The 16,454-nt window shown below is 53.3% G+C and overlaps 1 protein-coding gene across 11 annotated transcripts in view; it reads left to right on the top strand.

Annotated features, from left to right (window-relative positions):
* The window catches only part of TCF7 (transcription factor 7), a 33,111-nt gene extending 19,633 nt beyond the window's left edge, over positions 1-13,478 (top strand). For 2 of the 11 annotated variants that reach the window (XM_072728595.1, XM_072728599.1), the window contains 8 exons: positions 3,413-3,524; positions 4,302-4,392; positions 5,824-5,916; positions 7,347-7,466; positions 7,890-8,052; positions 8,168-8,275; positions 8,751-8,799; positions 10,946-13,478. In XM_072728595.1, the coding sequence (XP_072584696.1) occupies positions 3,413-3,524; positions 4,302-4,392; positions 5,824-5,916; positions 7,347-7,466; positions 7,890-8,052; positions 8,168-8,275; positions 8,751-8,799; positions 10,946-10,968 (759 nt within the window). In that variant the 3' untranslated portion in view covers positions 10,969-13,478. Of the gene's footprint in view, positions 1-3,412; positions 3,525-4,301; positions 4,393-5,823; positions 5,917-7,346; positions 7,467-7,889; positions 8,053-8,167; positions 8,276-8,750; positions 8,800-9,764; positions 9,838-10,945 lie in introns of all 11 variants that reach the window. The other 9 variants (XM_072728597.1, XM_072728601.1, XM_072728596.1 and 6 more) reach the window with 7 other exon arrangements.
* Positions 13,479-16,454: the final 2,976 nt, after the last annotated feature.

The raw sequence follows: 16,454 nt of genomic DNA, 5'->3' as shown, positions 1-16,454 counted from the left end.
GTTTTGGGGATCTATCAGAATAAAAAGGCCCCAGAGACCTCCAGGAAGCTTCCTAGGCCGTCAGCCACTGCTCCCCAAAACTCTTACATGAGGCAGAATTTTTGGATCTGTGATCATTGAGGTAGTCAGGGCTGCTTTTCTCATCCTCTTTATTCAAGGGGCAAACTGGCCCAGCATCCTGTAATGAGAAGGTTCATGTAAAGGTCAGAGAGCCTTGGAGCTGGGCTTCCAAGCCTGCTTCACAGTGGCACACTTGAAAGTTCCCACTAGACTACCTGGAGGAGGAGGCCAGACACACATGGGAGGTGCTGGCTGTGAGCTGGGAGGAGAGGGGGGCAGCAGGGGGGGGGGGAGAGGGGGGCAGCAGGGGGGGGAGTGGGGCCTGACCACACAGTGCTTTGCAGGCTCTCTAAGGGTGTTGGCAGCTCCAAGCAGAGGAGAGCTGTGATCTGATTTACACTCTTGCTGGCTGGAGGCCTGGTGGAGGAACAGGGGGGCCCCTGGAGTTGTCCAGGTGAGAGGCGACTGTGGCTTGGACGAGTCAGGGACAGGGAGAAAGAAGCGGTGGAGCGCCCTCTAGATCATTTTGAAAGTAGAGCCAGTAGTACCTGATAAATTGGAGGTGGGATGTGAGAGAAGAGTCTAGGGTTACTCCAAGGTATTTGAGCAACTGAAAGAGAAGAGCATTTGGGGCAGAAAACCAGAGGCTCTGCTTTGGACGTGTTGAGTTTGGGCAGCATTTCAGACTTCTGGGTAGACATGGTGAATATACACTGGGGGAGTGGAGTTTCCCAGAGGAAGCAGGGGCTGACGTGGAAACAAATGGCAGTCATCAGATCAAGACATGGAGAGCTGTGCCCCCAGATGGGAGCACTCTGGGCGTGAGGGCAGGTGGAAAGCCAGTGGCCCGTTTTGGGTCAGGTCAGGAAGATGAGCACCAGAAGGTAGGCCGACAGAGCGGCCTGTGAGCCTGGAGGCAGACCAGGCCAGTGTGGCATTCTGGAAGCAAAGCGAAGAAACTATTTCCAGGTGGACGGAGGAATGAGTTGTGTCCACTCCTGCCTAAGCATTGAGCTCTGCGGTGTGGCAGGTACCGGGGACCTTGAGCAGGGCCATCTGGCGAAGTAATGGTGGCAAGGACGGCTCTGCTGAGGTGTGCAGCAAAGGGGAGTGAGAGAGACAAGAGGTGGTGGCCGAGGAGGATTATAAGGGGGAGAAATGGCAGCCTACTGGTCCCCTGCTGGAGACGCGGCTGGGCCCACGGCAGGCGCTCAGTACGTGAAGGATTCCACAGGTGTCCACACCCCCCATGGCTGTCCCACCCCACTTCCTCTGCAAGCCTGAGGATCCTACATTCTATCCTTCGTTCCCACACGCACCCTGATTCTGTCCCAGAGGTGTCTGGGGTCAGTCTGGGGGTAGAGAAAGCCAGAGTGCAGCATGGGCCCCCAGCTTGCTCACAAAGCCTGGCCTCAGAACAGCAGCGGGAAAGTCAGCAGCACCCAAGGCCTGGAGACACCATGGCCTGGTCACCAGCCTTCTGGGCTGATGTTGCCAGTGGGCTGCCGGACATGGGTCTTCCCCGTCTAGGCAAATCCTCTGCGGCAAGTCCATTGCCAGGCGGGGACTCGGATAGCATTGCCTCGGTGCACGGGAGGGCCTTTCTGCATGTCCCTTCTTCCCAACTCAACACCTGAGTCCTTGAGCTCTTGGGTGCTGTGTGGCTGTACCCTTACAACAACCCCATTGTCCTCTCCATTTGACAAGGAAACAGATGCTCAGATCCTGTAGTAGTTCTTAGAGGCCACACACGTCAGAATCAGGACCTGAACGGGCCAGCCAACTCCTCGTCGGGTTCACAGAAGAGCACCCTCTGGGCTGCCCCAGGAGGCCAAGGGAGGGCTCCGGTTAGAGGTGCTCACAAATCCATGCTAGCCACAAAGGAGCCACTGCCACTGGGACATGAACCTCGTCTGCCTGAGGGAAGGCTCATGAGTCCTGGTCTGTGAGATTCTTCCCAGTGGGCAGATGAATGGGCAGGGGACTGGACAGGTGGCAGTGTCAGCACCTGCCCCACACCCCCGGGGAAGGTGCTGCAGCTAATAGCCCAGCCTCAAGCCCCTCTGGAGGCAGGAGTGTGGGGCAGAGGGCAGCAAGGGCTGCTGCTGTGAGCCTCACACTGTGGCTAAGTAGCAGCTCCTACCTGGCCTTCCCTCTCGGCTCACCCTGGACCCCAAACAGCCAATCCCAAGGGACCTGTGCCAGGCCTCACCATGAGCTACCCTGAGCTTCCCCAGGCCTGGTGATGAAGGAATCATGAACCTCACCTATTACACAAGAGATGAAACTGAAGCCCAGAGATGTTAGGGAGTCTGGCTCAATTCACCCAGTGGGAAATTTCACCCACAGGGTGGGATGGAACCCAAGTCACCACCTCTCATTGCTGTCCTCCAAAGATGTCCTATTTCTTCTGTGCATGAGTCAAAAGTCACTTATCTGTGCTCTAGCATCAGAATCCCCACAGGTGAACTTCCCAAGTGGAAGCTGAGCCTCAGTGGTAGATGGTGTTCCCAGGATCCTGGCCTGTGCAGGTGTGCGCTGGGGATGTGCAGAGCTGTGCCTTGGCCCCAAGCAGCACCTCCCTGTGGCCGGGTCATATGGGGAGCCCCCTTCCCAGCATGAGTCATCTCATGACAGATCCATGTGACCAGTGTGAAAAGTAAGAGTCCTGTGTTGCTGAGGAAACAGGAAGTGGGGGCACTGGGTGGGTTGGCCCTAGAGAAACCCTGGCCCCATCTAGCCCACCTGCTCTGAGTTAAAGGGCTGATGGGAACTTTCCCTGTCCCCACAAATCCTGTAAAGTCTGAGGTGAAATAGTGGGTCAGATGCAGGACCCTGAGTCTGGGGGCTGGAGGAGGAAAGAAAACTCTAGGCTGTCCTGGAGTAAGCCTGGTCTTCTGACCATTACCTGCTGTCCACGGCTGGAAGCCTTGACCAGCCCCCCCCCCCCCCCCCCCCCCCCCCCGACAAGCCACAGGGCCTCCACAGAGGCCACAGAGAAATCCGGGAGGAGGGGGCAGGAGTGTCTCAGATCCAGAGGCAGAAAGAATTTCCTGGACAGGGGAGGGAGAGGTGCCTCCTGGAATTGAGTGTACAGAAACCAAGAGGCTCTCGAGGCGGTAGGGCTGCTTGAGCCAAGTCTGGGAGGCTGTGGGCAGGGCCGCTGACTGCACATAGGATGGTCGAGTAGTGCCCCCTCCCAGAGGCCTGTGGTTTTTAACCACCCCCACTTCGCTTTGACATTTGGGCTACCCACACAGCTAAAAGAGGCTCTGTCTTCATGTATGCCCCTAGCCCCGGGCCTTCCTCCTTCGGGTCTCCCCACATTCACACCCCACCCCTCATTTTTCAGCACAACAAGGCCAGTCAGCCAGCCCACAGTGTCCCACAACTCTCTCCTCTCTATGAACATTTCAGCAGCCCACACCCTACATCTGCACCAGCCGACATCAGCCAGAAGCAAGGTATGGATCGGGGGAAGGGGAGGGACCTGACAGCCCCAGAGGGGTCCTGAGTCCAGGGGGCTAGGCCCTTTTCACAGCTGGAGAACCTGGGGCTGCGGAAAATCCAACCCCAAAGACAATGCCAGAAGGGTGGATGGGGAGCCTGAGGGCAGGTGGTGCCAGGTCAGATTGGAAGGCTTCAGGTCGAGGCCGGACCCTACTCCTGAATGGCCTCCCAGGGCCAGTATGTGGGAGCAGGCATCTGTGTAAAGCTGAGGACAATAAAACTTGTATCCTTTCCCTCCCCCCAGTGAGAAAATGGAAAGTGGTGGTTGTGATGGCTGATTCACCTCAGCCTCAGGGAAAGTCATTCTGAAATCAGCCATTATCGGCTGTGGGAAACCTGCTGACTCAACCATGGGGAGGCAGAGGGGGTGGGTGGAACCCCGGCTGCCCAGGCCAGGCCAGAACCCCCAGCTGAGAGACCCCAGCTGAAGACTGGTGGTGGACCCGGGCATGGTGGGGCCGGCCTTCCCCATCTTGAATGACTCCACCTCTGCCCTTGGCCAGCAGATATCCTTAAGGCTGTCCTACCCAGCCTCTCTGCCCTCGGTTTCCTAGCCTGGAAGTGGGGCACTGTTCTTACGCTGGCACGGTCCTGAACAAACCAGTATGTCTGGTCCTCTAGCTGATGGAGGTGGGGTCGAAGAGGCCCCACAGGAGGCGCTAGGATGCAGTAACCAGCCGCAGTGGCTTCCAGGTCAGGCTGGATCCCTCACACAGCCCCCTCTCCTGTAGGCGTTCACAGGCCTCTGCAGACCCCTGACCTCTCCGGCTTCTACTCTCTGACCTCAGGCAGTATGGGACAACTCCCCCACACCGTGAGCTGGTGAGTGTGGGCCCCTTGGGAAGAGGGCACCTTGCGCTCATGAGACCCATACCTGCCGTGGCACTTTGCACTCCAGCCTACTCTGCTCAGCATTCTGCCGCCAGCCGTGTCAGTCCCACGGGCCGCCCAGCAGCTCGGTCCGTTCCCCAGGTAGCCAGCCCATCACGCTCCCCTTGGCTCCTGGCCTTAGCCCCACGGCACCTGAACTCTGCCCCAGTGTGAGAGATCTGGATGGCTTGGGGGTGGGGGACACCGAGCTGCCCAGGGTCATGAGCGTGTAAGGAAGAGCTAGACCTGCCTGAGCAGGGAGGGGACAGTATGTGTGAATGGCTATTTGCCTCCCAGCCACATGGTAGGCAGGGGAACACTTCCTGCTCCTCGCAGTGCCTACTGCTGACTAGTCCCTTGGCTGCGCTCCCCGAGGAGCAGAGTTCTGTGCCCCCTCCATGCCTGCTTGAGCTCAGGCCCCTGGCCCGCTGCCTGCTGCAAGTCTGTGAAGGCTGGGCCAGCAAGAGCCAGCCTGAACGTGAGGTCAGTAGGCCCAACTGTAGGCCGGAGGGCCCATCTTCAGCTGGAGCTAGGTCGCAGCGGGCTAGTCGGCCCTTGGCCCATCAGCCACAGTGTGATCTGGACAGGTGTGTGGCCTCTGAGCTGGGGCAGTCACCCCCCAGCAGGGAAGCCCAGAGGCCTGCCCTCTTCTACGTGCTCTTTAGCCACGTTCAACTCATGCCTCCATTTCCAGATTCTCCCTGGGCAGTGCACCATTCCCAATACCAGTCAGGGCTGTACCTCTTAATGCCCTCAGGTTTGAAGTTGGGTAGGCAGGGTTCTGGACAGCAGAGTGGCATGGCACTGCTGACGCTGGCCAGTCCTCAGGCCACCGCCCTCTCGGGACCTGATCCACCTGGTGTGCTCCCCAGGCCAGAGGCCTGACAGGCACAGGACAGCGTTAGCACTGGGTACTGTACAGATTCAGAGGGGTGCCTCGTCCTGCTTGGGATTTCAAGGGCTTCCATGAGAAAAGGTGGTGTAGCCAAGCAAGGCCTGAAGGAAGACGAAGAATGAAAAGGAGCAGAACCACCCAGTCTTCCTGACAGTGTATGCAGAAGCCCTAAGAGAAGTGTCCAGCCTGTATTGACCAGGAAATTTCAGGAATTTCAGGCTGGAGTGAGCGGGATGGGCTGGGGCTTCCTAAGCTGAGTCCTAGGAGAATGCTGCTATTTCTGCTCCTGAAGTGCCAGAAGGCTGCAGAGGGAAATAGGAGCAGCACAGGTTGCCCTCTGGTGGCGGAGGCCGAGTACAGACACTGAAGGCGTCCTAGCAGAGGCTGATACCCTGCACACTATGGGTCAGGCCCAAGCAAGGTGGGGAAGTCCTTCCCCACATCTGGCCAGTAGCCAGACTGCTAACGGCTGTCTCTCCCAACCACAGGCCCAGTCCTCCTCTCTACCCCTTGTCCCCTTCCTGCGGATATAGACAGCACTTCCCTGCCCCCACTGCAGCCCCTGGCGCCCCCTACCCCAGGTGAGTCCCATACCCTGCAGCCAGGCTCCTGCTTCCTGTTGCCCAGGCTTCAGTGCCCACACGAGGCCTTGCCCAGGCCAGTGCTTGCCCTGTGCTAGTTGTTTGTCCATCCGTCCGTCTGTCATTCTGCAGCCCCTTGCTGCTCTGTGCCTGAGAATGAAGCCAGTGGGAGAACGAGAGGCCCAGGCCATACCGTGCAGCCAAGTACCCTAGAGCAGCCAGGGACAGCGCATGCACACGCATGCTTGTGCTCCTGCCTGTGCACATGCAGGTGTGTGTGCACTCGCCTCTGTTGTGCATCCCTGCCGAAGGGCGAGTCAGGCATACTCGCTTGCCTGGGCATTCCGTGAGCTCTGCCCAAGCTGAGGCATCATCCCTTTACATGCGTCTCCAACCTTGGACCCTTGGGGACTGCCTGCTCAGAGAAAGGAGCAAGGGCATGGTGGTTTCCACAGAACAGAAAAGCGAAGTGACAGGTGTGTGTATTACGTTTGTGTCCCTTCCCTTCACTCACGCCCTCAGAGGGGACAGACCCAAGCCAGGGATGGAAGAAGGACCTCAGCAGACATTTCCAGCCCAACTGGAGTTCACAGCCCAGGGTGGGAGGTATGGACAAAACACTAACAGGCCAATGGGCTATCTGGGGTGATGGGAAAGCCCTAATCAGATCTCGGCCAGGGAGAACTTCCCGAAAAGAGAAACATGTCCAGAGTAAAGGGGAGCAGCACTAGTTGGAAACGGCTAGGGGGGTCAAGTGATGGAGCACAGGGGAAAAGATGGAATCAGCAGGGATGTTCCTGCAGGGTGGGGCAAGTCCCATGGAGGAGCCTGGGTTTTATTCTGTGGGCTCTGGGGGAATTTCAGCAGGAGTGGCCAAGAGCACTCAGGAGTTTTTAAAATGTCCCTCTGGGTGTTGTGTGGAGAGAGGCCTGAAGGGCTCAAGCAGGAGAGGAAGGAAGCTCCCAGGGCAGAGGCACAGGCTCAGGAGGCTGAGCTGATAAAAGCATAAGGTAAGGGGACAGATTCAAAAGCTGTTATATCCCTGGGTGGCTCAGCCTTTTAATGCCTGCCTTCGACCCAGGGTGTGGTCCTGGGGTCCTGGGATCGAGTCCCGCGTCGTACTCTGTGCATGGAGCCTGTTTCTCCCTCTGCCTCTCTCTCTGTGTCTCTCATGAATAAACAAAATCTTTAAAGACAAAAACAAAAGCTATTTGAGTTAGTAGCACCTGAGGGACATGGATGTAGATTTTTGCAGTGTGTCTGTGTAGTATGTTGGGTGCAGGTATTTGTGTGTATCTGTGTACCTGTGTGCAAACCACTGGGGGTGGGCTGTCCTCACCTGTCTTCGTGTACTGTGCTGGAGCCTCCACGTGTCCAGGGCTTTGGCCTGTACCTTCCTGGCTCAATGTTAACTCTCCTTCTGCCTTCAGGTTCACCCATCCATCCCTGATGCTGGGCTCTGGTGTACCTGGTCACCCCGCAGCCATCCCCCACCCGGCCATCGTACCTCCCTCGGGGAAGCAGGAGCTGCAGCCATATGATCGCAGCCTGTGAGTGAAAGGGCACACAATGTGGAAGAGGGAGGGGAACCAGTGAGGAGACCTCAGGATCCCCTCAGCCAGATCCGCATTCCTCCCCTCAGGCTCTACCCCTGCTGCCTAGAAACTCAAGGGACTACCAGGGGCAGCCTCCGGTCAAGCCATCTTGTGATTCTTGCCACTGACTGACCGGTGTTTTATTCTATTTTTTTCCTTATTTAAGCAATCTCTTCACCCAGTGTGGGGCTCGAACTCACAACCCCAACATCATCAAAAGCTGTACCCTCCTCCAGCTGAGCCAGCCAGCTTAAGAAGATACCATTTATAAAACCCTAGTTTCCACACATTTACACACCCACTGCAAACACACTAGAAGGTAGTAGCATTAGGTGCACACTGGAGGGCTACTGAGTGACCTGGATTTGTGCCCCGCAGGAAGACACAGGCAGAATCCAAGGTGGAGAAGGAGGCCAAGAAGCCAACCATCAAGAAGCCCCTCAACGCCTTCATGCTGTATATGAAGGAGATGAGAGCCAAGGTCATTGCAGAGTGCACACTCAAGGAGAGTGCTGCTATCAACCAGATCCTGGGCCGTAGGGTGAGGCCAGGGGCAGGTGGGCTGGTGTGTGTGGGGGGGTCCCTGGCCAGCTTCACCCCAGTGGTGCTTGTTGACTCCCCAATGCCCCCCATCTATCCCTTCTTCCCCACTGCAGTGGCACGCCCTATCTCGGGAAGAGCAGGCCAAGTATTACGAGCTGGCCCGAAAAGAGAGGCAGTTGCACATGCAGCTGTACCCAGGCTGGTCGGCGCGGGACAACTATGTGAGTTGCCAATGACACAGTAGGGACGAGTAGGGGAACCTTTAAGATGCCATGCCCCAGACCACCATCCTGAAGGCAGAAATGAGGTGGCCAGGTGGTGGCATGAAGGGCCCAAGGCCTCACAGGGCTAGCCTGGAGAGAGCTAAGCAAGGGAATCTGCCCCCACGGTAGGCCCACGTCCTCTTTTCCACCTGAGATGTGCTCCCCCCTCAGGGTTGGCGCCTGATATTTGGCCACCTAAGTGGAAAGGGAGTGCGGGGCCTTGTACATCTCCTCCATTCAAACTGCCCCATGGTAGGTACTCTGGCAAAAACTGCCATCAGGAAACACTAGGCCTTGGGAGGAGGAGGGAACAGTGTACTCAGAATCTCAGCAACAGCCAGGCTAGGCTGCAGGTCTCCCAACCATTCAGTCACTGGAATTAACCAAGGGGCCACATCCCAGATCTGAGCCTCCCTCCCTTTGTTCCCTGCAGGGGAAAAAGAAAAGGCGGTCACGGGAAAAGCACCAGGAATCTACCACAGGTGAGGCCTTCTCAGCAGTGGTCATGAGCACGTTGCTCTGGCCCCAAGGGAGGGTAGAACCCTCAGCCCCAGGACCTTGGGGCTTGGCCCTCCTAAGTCGCGTTCACATGGTGCTGCAAGTGTCCACAGTGTAACACTGTGTTGGTGTAACACTGTGTTGGTGTGCTGCCTCCTGTGCCCTCCCCGAGCTCAGCCTCTGCCAGGGAAGCTGCCCCTGTGCTGCGTGAAGACAGGCACATGGGCCCTGCAGGTGGGGCCACCTCGGCCCAAAGTCATGTAGCCTGATGGCTGCTGCCTGACCATCCCTCAGTCACCCCCGCCCCCTTAGCTCAGCAGTGCAGAGTGCTCGGATGGAGGACCCGAGAAAGCCACACCGCTTCAGGTCTCCTTCCTGTAGGTGAATTCTTGCCTCCACGTCTGATACTTCAGACTCCACGTCCATGACCATCTCAGCCACGTTGCCCCCCCCCCCCCCCCAAAATCTTGAGGCTGGGACTGAGGCCGAGCAGAATCCTTAGCCCTTTTTCTGAGGTTGAAGTGTGGACTCCACCGTCTACCTGGTTTAAGCTACAGCATGATGGGGTTAGGGGTCAGGCAGATTGGGCACTGGCGAAAGAAGAAAAACTGGATGAAGTGGGCTGGATCCCTGTGGGCCCCACAGCTCCGTGGGGCAACCCGATGGAGGACGTAACATGATGGGATCCCCTCCCTTCCTCCGTCCCCCACTCTTTCCCACTGCCTCTCCTGCTAGCTAGGTACCCGCCTTTCCTGAGAACTTGGCTCTGGGTCCTGGGGCTCCACTGGGGCTGGCTGTGCCACAGAGAGGCCCTCTGCCTATGGGGCCTATGGGGTATCTGTGACTGGCTGACACTGACATTACCTCTTCTTTCTGGGCCCTGCTCTGCCCTGCTGCCTGCCTGCTCGCCCTCTGCCCTGCTCTGCCCCTCTGGCATGGCTGTGAGCAGACCCTGGCTCGCCTAAGAAATGCCGTGCTCGCTTTGGCCTCAACCAGCAGACGGATTGGTGTGGTCCGTGCAGGTGGGTTTGTCCCCACCACCATCCTCCCTTTGCTTCAAGCTGCTTCCCTGACTCTGCACATGTTCTGCTGGGCCTGTAGCCCTCCTCTGGTCTCCCAGCCCCATAGCATACCCACAGATCAGGGAGCCCATGCCTCCTAAGAATGAAGTGGAGGAAGGATGTTCTAGAAAGGAAGAAAAGCAGACTCAAAATAAGGTAGTTCTGGTGCCTAGGGTCCTCTGTTAAGGATAGTCTGATGCTAAGGTTAGCAGACTCTCAGCCGACCAGTCTTTGTGCATCCCAGTCAGTGGCCTGAGCCCCTGCTACCAGGCCTAGAACTCACGATGATCCACCAGTTCACTCACTTCAAGTTAGGATCCCTACCTGTATTATCCTGAACCTTTGAATCTAAAACCAAGGTGCCCTAGGGTAGAGAATAACCTCGATGCCAAGTGTCCATGTATCTTATCTTGTACCTGAGACCAGGAGACTGCAGAGGTAGACAGGAACCGGTGGTATCCCTGAGCTGTCCTAGCGAAAGGGCCATACTTAGGCTCTATGGCACTAAACTGGTGCGTCTCCCTGTACAACAGAGAAATGTGTATGTGAGGAGAAGGCAGTAACTAACTTCAGGCAGTAATTCAGACTCTAAGGAATACTGTCCAGCCCATAAGAGTGTCCACCATGTTCCCTCTCCAAGGACAAGGGCATTTGGGTAGCATGTAAGTGTGTGCACGTACACGTGGGGAGAGCATATTCATGTTACTCTGCCCAAGCACCTCTTGGCCAAGCCACAGGCATTGCAGCCCTTCGCCTTAATGCAAATAGGAGCCCCTCCCCAAACACGTGAAACCGGCTCAGAGGCCCAAATTAGGAGATGGCCCCTCTGGAAAACGAGGTGGCCCACAGGGCTAGCCTGCAAGCGGTTCCTGTGCCACCCGCTGGCTGTGCGGGGAACTGCACCTGATCCAGGTCTGGGCCGGCCCAGCAGAATTGCAAGGCTAGGTTTGAGGGCACAGGCCCACCACTCAAGTCCTGGGGAGAAGGGAACAAGAGGTCAGCTAGGCCTGTACAAGGACAGCATTTTCTGGTTGTGGTGTATGACTATGAATTCACCCTCTGTTTACAGATAACTCTCTTCACTATTCCTAGGAGGAAAAAGAAATGCATTCGGTACTTACCCGGAGAAGGCCGCTGCCCCAGCCCCGTTCCTTCCGATGACAGTGCTCTAGGCTGCCCCGGGTCCCCAGCCCCCCAGGACTCGCCCTCATACCTCCTGCTGCCCCACTTCCCCACAGAACTGCTTGCCAGCCCTGCGGAGCCGGCGCCTACATCACCAGGTCTTTCAGCCGCTCTCAGCCTCCCAGCCCCCTGGACCCCCCCAGATCCCCCCCAGCGCCCTGCAGAGTACACAAGTGCAACAACAGCAATCTCAGAGACAGGCAACCTAGCATGCACGGGACACCTGGCTACCTCCAGGGGCCCATCCTCTGAAAGGAAGCGACAGAGCCCCAAAGCACGTGGAAACTGGCCAGGGGCCCCGTTACCTCCTGCTCAGGGACCAGGCCCGGGAGACTTCCGAGGCTGTACAACTTCTGCCTGAACCTGGAGCCATCAATTCCAAGCGCTCCAAGTGGTGGGACTCAGATCTGTGTTGTGTCTGATTAAGGGCATCCCTTGTGCCTACAGCAGCCTGCATTGACTCTTTTTACCACCTGTCTTGCTGGCCAGATGTCCCGGCCTCCCTTGCTTTTCTGCTATAGGTCACAGAGGGGCTGGACTCAGCCCAGCTGCCTGCCCTACCCTACACCTCCCTAGCCCCACCACTGCCATGCCCTCCCCATACCAGACACTTCATGGACCAAGAATGAGCTAGTTTATGAAACAACATGTGAGCATGGTCACAACCACATGCTCTCAAAAGGGGCTGGAGAAGCCCTGTTGATAGAATGCAGTAACTATTCATAAACTAGACCAGAAGAAAGCCTCTTACCATGTTCTCAAGAGCTTGTAAGGCAAGGAGGGAATGGAACAGGCTAAATCTAGGCCTATCACCGTAGGCAACAGGAATAACCTGACACTACCTTATCAGGCAAGAATGGGCAGTGAGAGGTACCTGGCTCTAGTTCACATTACTTAGAATTGTTTCCAAGAGAAACCCAACCTTCCCAAAAGGTGATACCAAGGTCCCAAGTCTGTCTCTAGTGGCTGAACTTAACAGCTGAGAGAAACGATGTCCCCAAACCTGGTGTGCATCCCTCCCCAGTCCCAGAGCCTTTGCCACAGCTCTATTTCCTGCTTAGCCGTATCAGTCTAGGCAGCCCTTGGGCAGTTGTGAGAGGGAGCCCAAACCTCACAACAGCCAGTGCCTACCTTCCAACATGAAACAGGTCAGCTTCCTTTCCCTGATGGGGCTGCAGGAAGGTACCATCACCATCAAAGCAAGGAGTCCAGAGAACCTCCAGTGGTAGTCAGTGGGTTTTCACCACAGCCTACTTTAACCCATTTCTGAGCCAAGCTTCAACCCTGAGCCTTAAAAAACAAACTTTTTTTTATTTAAAAAAATTTTTTTTTGCCTATTCCTCACTGTACATAGCCTAACTCCAAAGAAAAAAGGCTGTTCCTATACCCATGTACCCATGTACCCCTCAACAAAAGCCTTTAGTTCCTACTTTAGCCACTGGCTTCTCAGAATCCAAAGAACATATATTCTAGTTTAGTGTTGCAAGAAGTCTTGAGAGAAAGAAAAGACTATTGTAGTATTCAAAATATTTTTGTATTGTTAATGCATCATCATACAAAAACTTTTTTAACATGAGAATAAAGATACTTTTTACTGGGTTTCTTTTTTAAAACTTGACCCTGAGGAATAAGCTGTTTCAGTAATGGAGCATTACACTCTCCTTTTCTTATCCACAGCTTAGAACTTGGGGCTTATTCTCTATCATGGGACACATTCCTGAGACTCAATCTACAGAAGCCAAAGATTACTTTCCTCACTTTTCCCACAGGGGGGCTTAGGCCTTGCTCCAACCACAAGAACTAAGCTCATTCTATGTGTAAACTCCCATTCCAAGCTTTGCACCTAAGTCCCAAATTGTGGGACCTCACAACTGATGCAGGGCTAGGCTGCCTGCATATGAGAATGGGCACAAGACCACTAGGCTCCATCTTCCCCTCCACTATCCTTCCACAGAGAGAAAAGACCAAACACTCTGGTGTACATCCTATTTTGAAAAAAACGAGCAAACTGGAGTTTTTTGGTATGTGGTGTCAGAAAATTCGAAAGGGCATTTTAATAGTGCTCTTTCCTCCCAAAAGCTAATTAATTAGGTGAAGTATCTTCATTATTTTTATGTAAATCCTCTCCAGTTCAGTCTGCAGGCTACTTTTTACACAGGGGTTTCCATCATGTTTAATAGCGTTAACTCCTCAAACCCATCATTAATGTAAAAGGTGTAAGGCCACTTCAATAGGTCAAACATTAGATACAAATGCTGGGCAAGAAAAAAAATCACAACAGCCAGCCACTGGGTCACTCACCATCATGCACTGTAATTTTCACTGAGTTATATTTTTGGGATTTTATGTTGGAAAATATTTATAAATAAAGTCATCTTCCAGAGTAGTGCCTATTTAAAGTAGGCCACTGCAAGCTGTAATCCTAGACTTGCTTTTTTTCTGGAAGGGTACAAGAGGAGACCATTCTCTCGACGTCTGTCCCATTTAAAGAATTCCACTCTGGCTACTGGCCTAGATGTTTCAAAAACTACACTTTAAGGCTCATGCAAGAATGGGTTGCTGCATCTGATTTGGTGTCTAATTCAGAGCACACTGGGTACAGGAACAATGCACCCTTTGTGTATGTGAGGGTAAAGAGGGGGGCTCTGGCAACTTCGTTAAAATTTAACCAGCCTCTTAAAAAGGTAACTTCAAAGATGAAACTCGAATCCTCCCAGGTCAAACCAGCACATTCCTCAGGCCACAGGTGACTTGAGTGAAGGCCCAAATTCAACTTCAAATAGCACACCAGTCCCACCTTACTACAAGCCAAGAACTAGCCCTGTTTCTAAGACCTCATGTGCAAGATATCCCAACCTCCCTTCCACATTCCCAGAAAACAGGCAAACTGACTTGGCATCCGTGTTGCAGCTGCTCCTCCTGGGCTTAGAAATATGGTGAGGACGCAGCTCACCAGCTGGCAAGGCCTGCCAAGTCTCTCAGTTTGAACATATTTCCCCTTTTTATGTAAGAAGCCCTGTGGCTAACCTCTTTTCTAGCTGTGACTATTTTTCGAATGTCCCCAAAGCACTGCTGCCCAGCTTCTACTGAGTGTACGGTTTAAGTCTGGCAAGAAAGGCCACAGGTGCCAGGAAACAGGCTGATTCTTTTTATTTTTCCAAAAAAGAAATGAAATAGGTTTCTGCACACATTTTTAGAAAAACAGCCTAGAAAGGGCAAGGGTAATCAAGACTTGTCAAAGTAGAAGATTTGAGGACAAGAACAATTCCTTATATAAAAAAGCTGATTTGGGCTTTGAAGTTACAAAGCCTACTTTATCATTACTTTCTACACAGAGCTTTAAGAGTTCACCAAGGGTGGGCAACCCAGGTGGCTCCGTGGTTTAGCGCCGCCTTCAGCCCAGGGTGTGATCCTGGGGACCCGAGATTGAGTTCCACATCGGGCTCCCTACATGGAGCCTGCTTCTCCCTCTGCCTGTGTGTCTGCCTCTGTGTGTCTCTCATGAATAAATAAAATCTTAAAAAAAAAAAAAAAAAAAAAAGTTCACCAAGGGCCCCTGAAAGACAGCTGACCACTCAAGCAAACCCTGGTTCCTAGGCTCCCTCAATGCCAATTATTCCAATCCCCTGTGTCCCAGATCTCTAACTCAGGCTCTTGGGCTCTCTACTGGCCCAGAGCAGCTAATGGATCTTTGTTTGTCTACCTGCCCACAATGGGCCATAGGGGTCTGAGACCAGTCCTAACTTAAACAGCAGGAGGCATAGATGGGGACATTCCCAGTCTGTTGGCCAGAATAAAAGCCTAGCTCAGCTCACCTCACGAGAGATTTCAAAGTTAACAACAATGTGGAATCAGGCACAGATGTAATAAGACAAAGCACATTCTGTCCTAGTGGTAGAACTATCCTATCTCTAGCAGTTCTCAGGAGTTCAGTCAGACAAGGTAAGAGGTATTTCATCAGCTATAAATTACATTAAGAAATAGTTATTAGTTCAAGCTGATACTTCTTTTAAGTTCACCTGGGGCTTTGGAACAGATCTTCCTTTTTTCATTCAGGTGTTCTTTCCTTTATCTGAAGACTTATTTAAAGTATGTGGTCAGGGATCCCTGGGTGGCGCAGCGGTTTGGCGCCTGCCTTTGGCCCAGGGCGCGATCCTGGAGACCCGGGATCGAGTCCCACATCGGGCTCCCGGTGCATGGAGGCTGCTTCTCCCTCTGCCTATGTCTCTGCCTCTCTCTCTCTCTGTGACTATCATAAGTAAATAAAAATTAAAAAAAAAAAAAAAAAAAAAAGTATGTGGTCAATAGGCAGGGGATAGAAAGGGGAGAAAAATGGAGGAGGAGGAATTAGGTCAAAGGAACAAAGAAAGGAAGCCAGCGAAGACTTCTGGAAACTCCTCTTGAACGCAGTTTTCTGACCATGCTGCTCTGTAGTCCCACCCATCCTATAAGACTCCTGGAGCAGAAGTATCTGCAAAGCATGTGAAGTAGGTAAGAGAAGTTGTAAAAGAGCACACTCAGCACAATGACAAATGTTAATTTGTACAATATATGAGGTAAGTGCTGAAATTGAGAGCCACTTTTATGGACTAGACTGATCCTCAGAGAGAAAGAAGAGGGAACTGGCATATAGGTCAAGTGCCTAGTAAATACTTCTGAAAATTTCAAGTTAAGCAGTGTCAGAAGGTCATGAGAACCACAGAATGTACAGACAGACATTGTTGTAAGCACCTATATTCTATATTACTCCCACAAAATGCCTCTCGGTATTGGCATGCAGACCAGATGTAGCCAACAGTGTAAGATGCCACAAGGCAGCAAGTATGTATGTCATCCATGAGTTAAACTATCACTCAAGTCCCACAATGGAAATCGATCAAACGAGAGCACCCTGACCAACACCTTTATGCCAACAATAATGTTCATATCCACTGACCACTCAAAAGTAAGGACAGCATTCAGTCCATTCTGCTTAGGTGGCCAAAAGGTTCAATGCTGGGCCAAAGGATATGTTCTAAACTTCTCACATCATTTGTCTTGATATGCACATCCAGTTCTCTTACTCATTCTGCCTTTTAGAGTGATTTCTTTTTTTAAAAGATTTTCTATTTTATTTCTTTGACAGAGAGTGAGTGAGAAGCAGACTCCTTGCTGAGCAGGGTGCCCTACAAGGGGCTCAATCCCAGGACCCCAGAATCATGATCTGAGCCTAAGGTAGACACTTAACCAATTGAGCCACCCAGGCACTCCTAGAGAGTGATTTTTAACAAGAGTAAACAAAAGCATCAATTAGAACTCCAACTATAAAACCCCCTATCACAGTCCTTTAGTAGAATACTAAAAAATGTTTTCGTTCAACCATTCAAGAACTGCACTGCCTGACATGGGATTGATGA

The sequence above is a fragment of the Vulpes vulpes genome, chromosome 12, assembly GCF_048418805.1.
Source record: "Vulpes vulpes isolate BD-2025 chromosome 12, VulVul3, whole genome shotgun sequence".
NCBI lineage: Eukaryota > Metazoa > Chordata > Mammalia > Carnivora > Canidae > Vulpes > Vulpes vulpes.
This window is presented reverse-complemented; position numbering and strand designations above follow the sequence as displayed.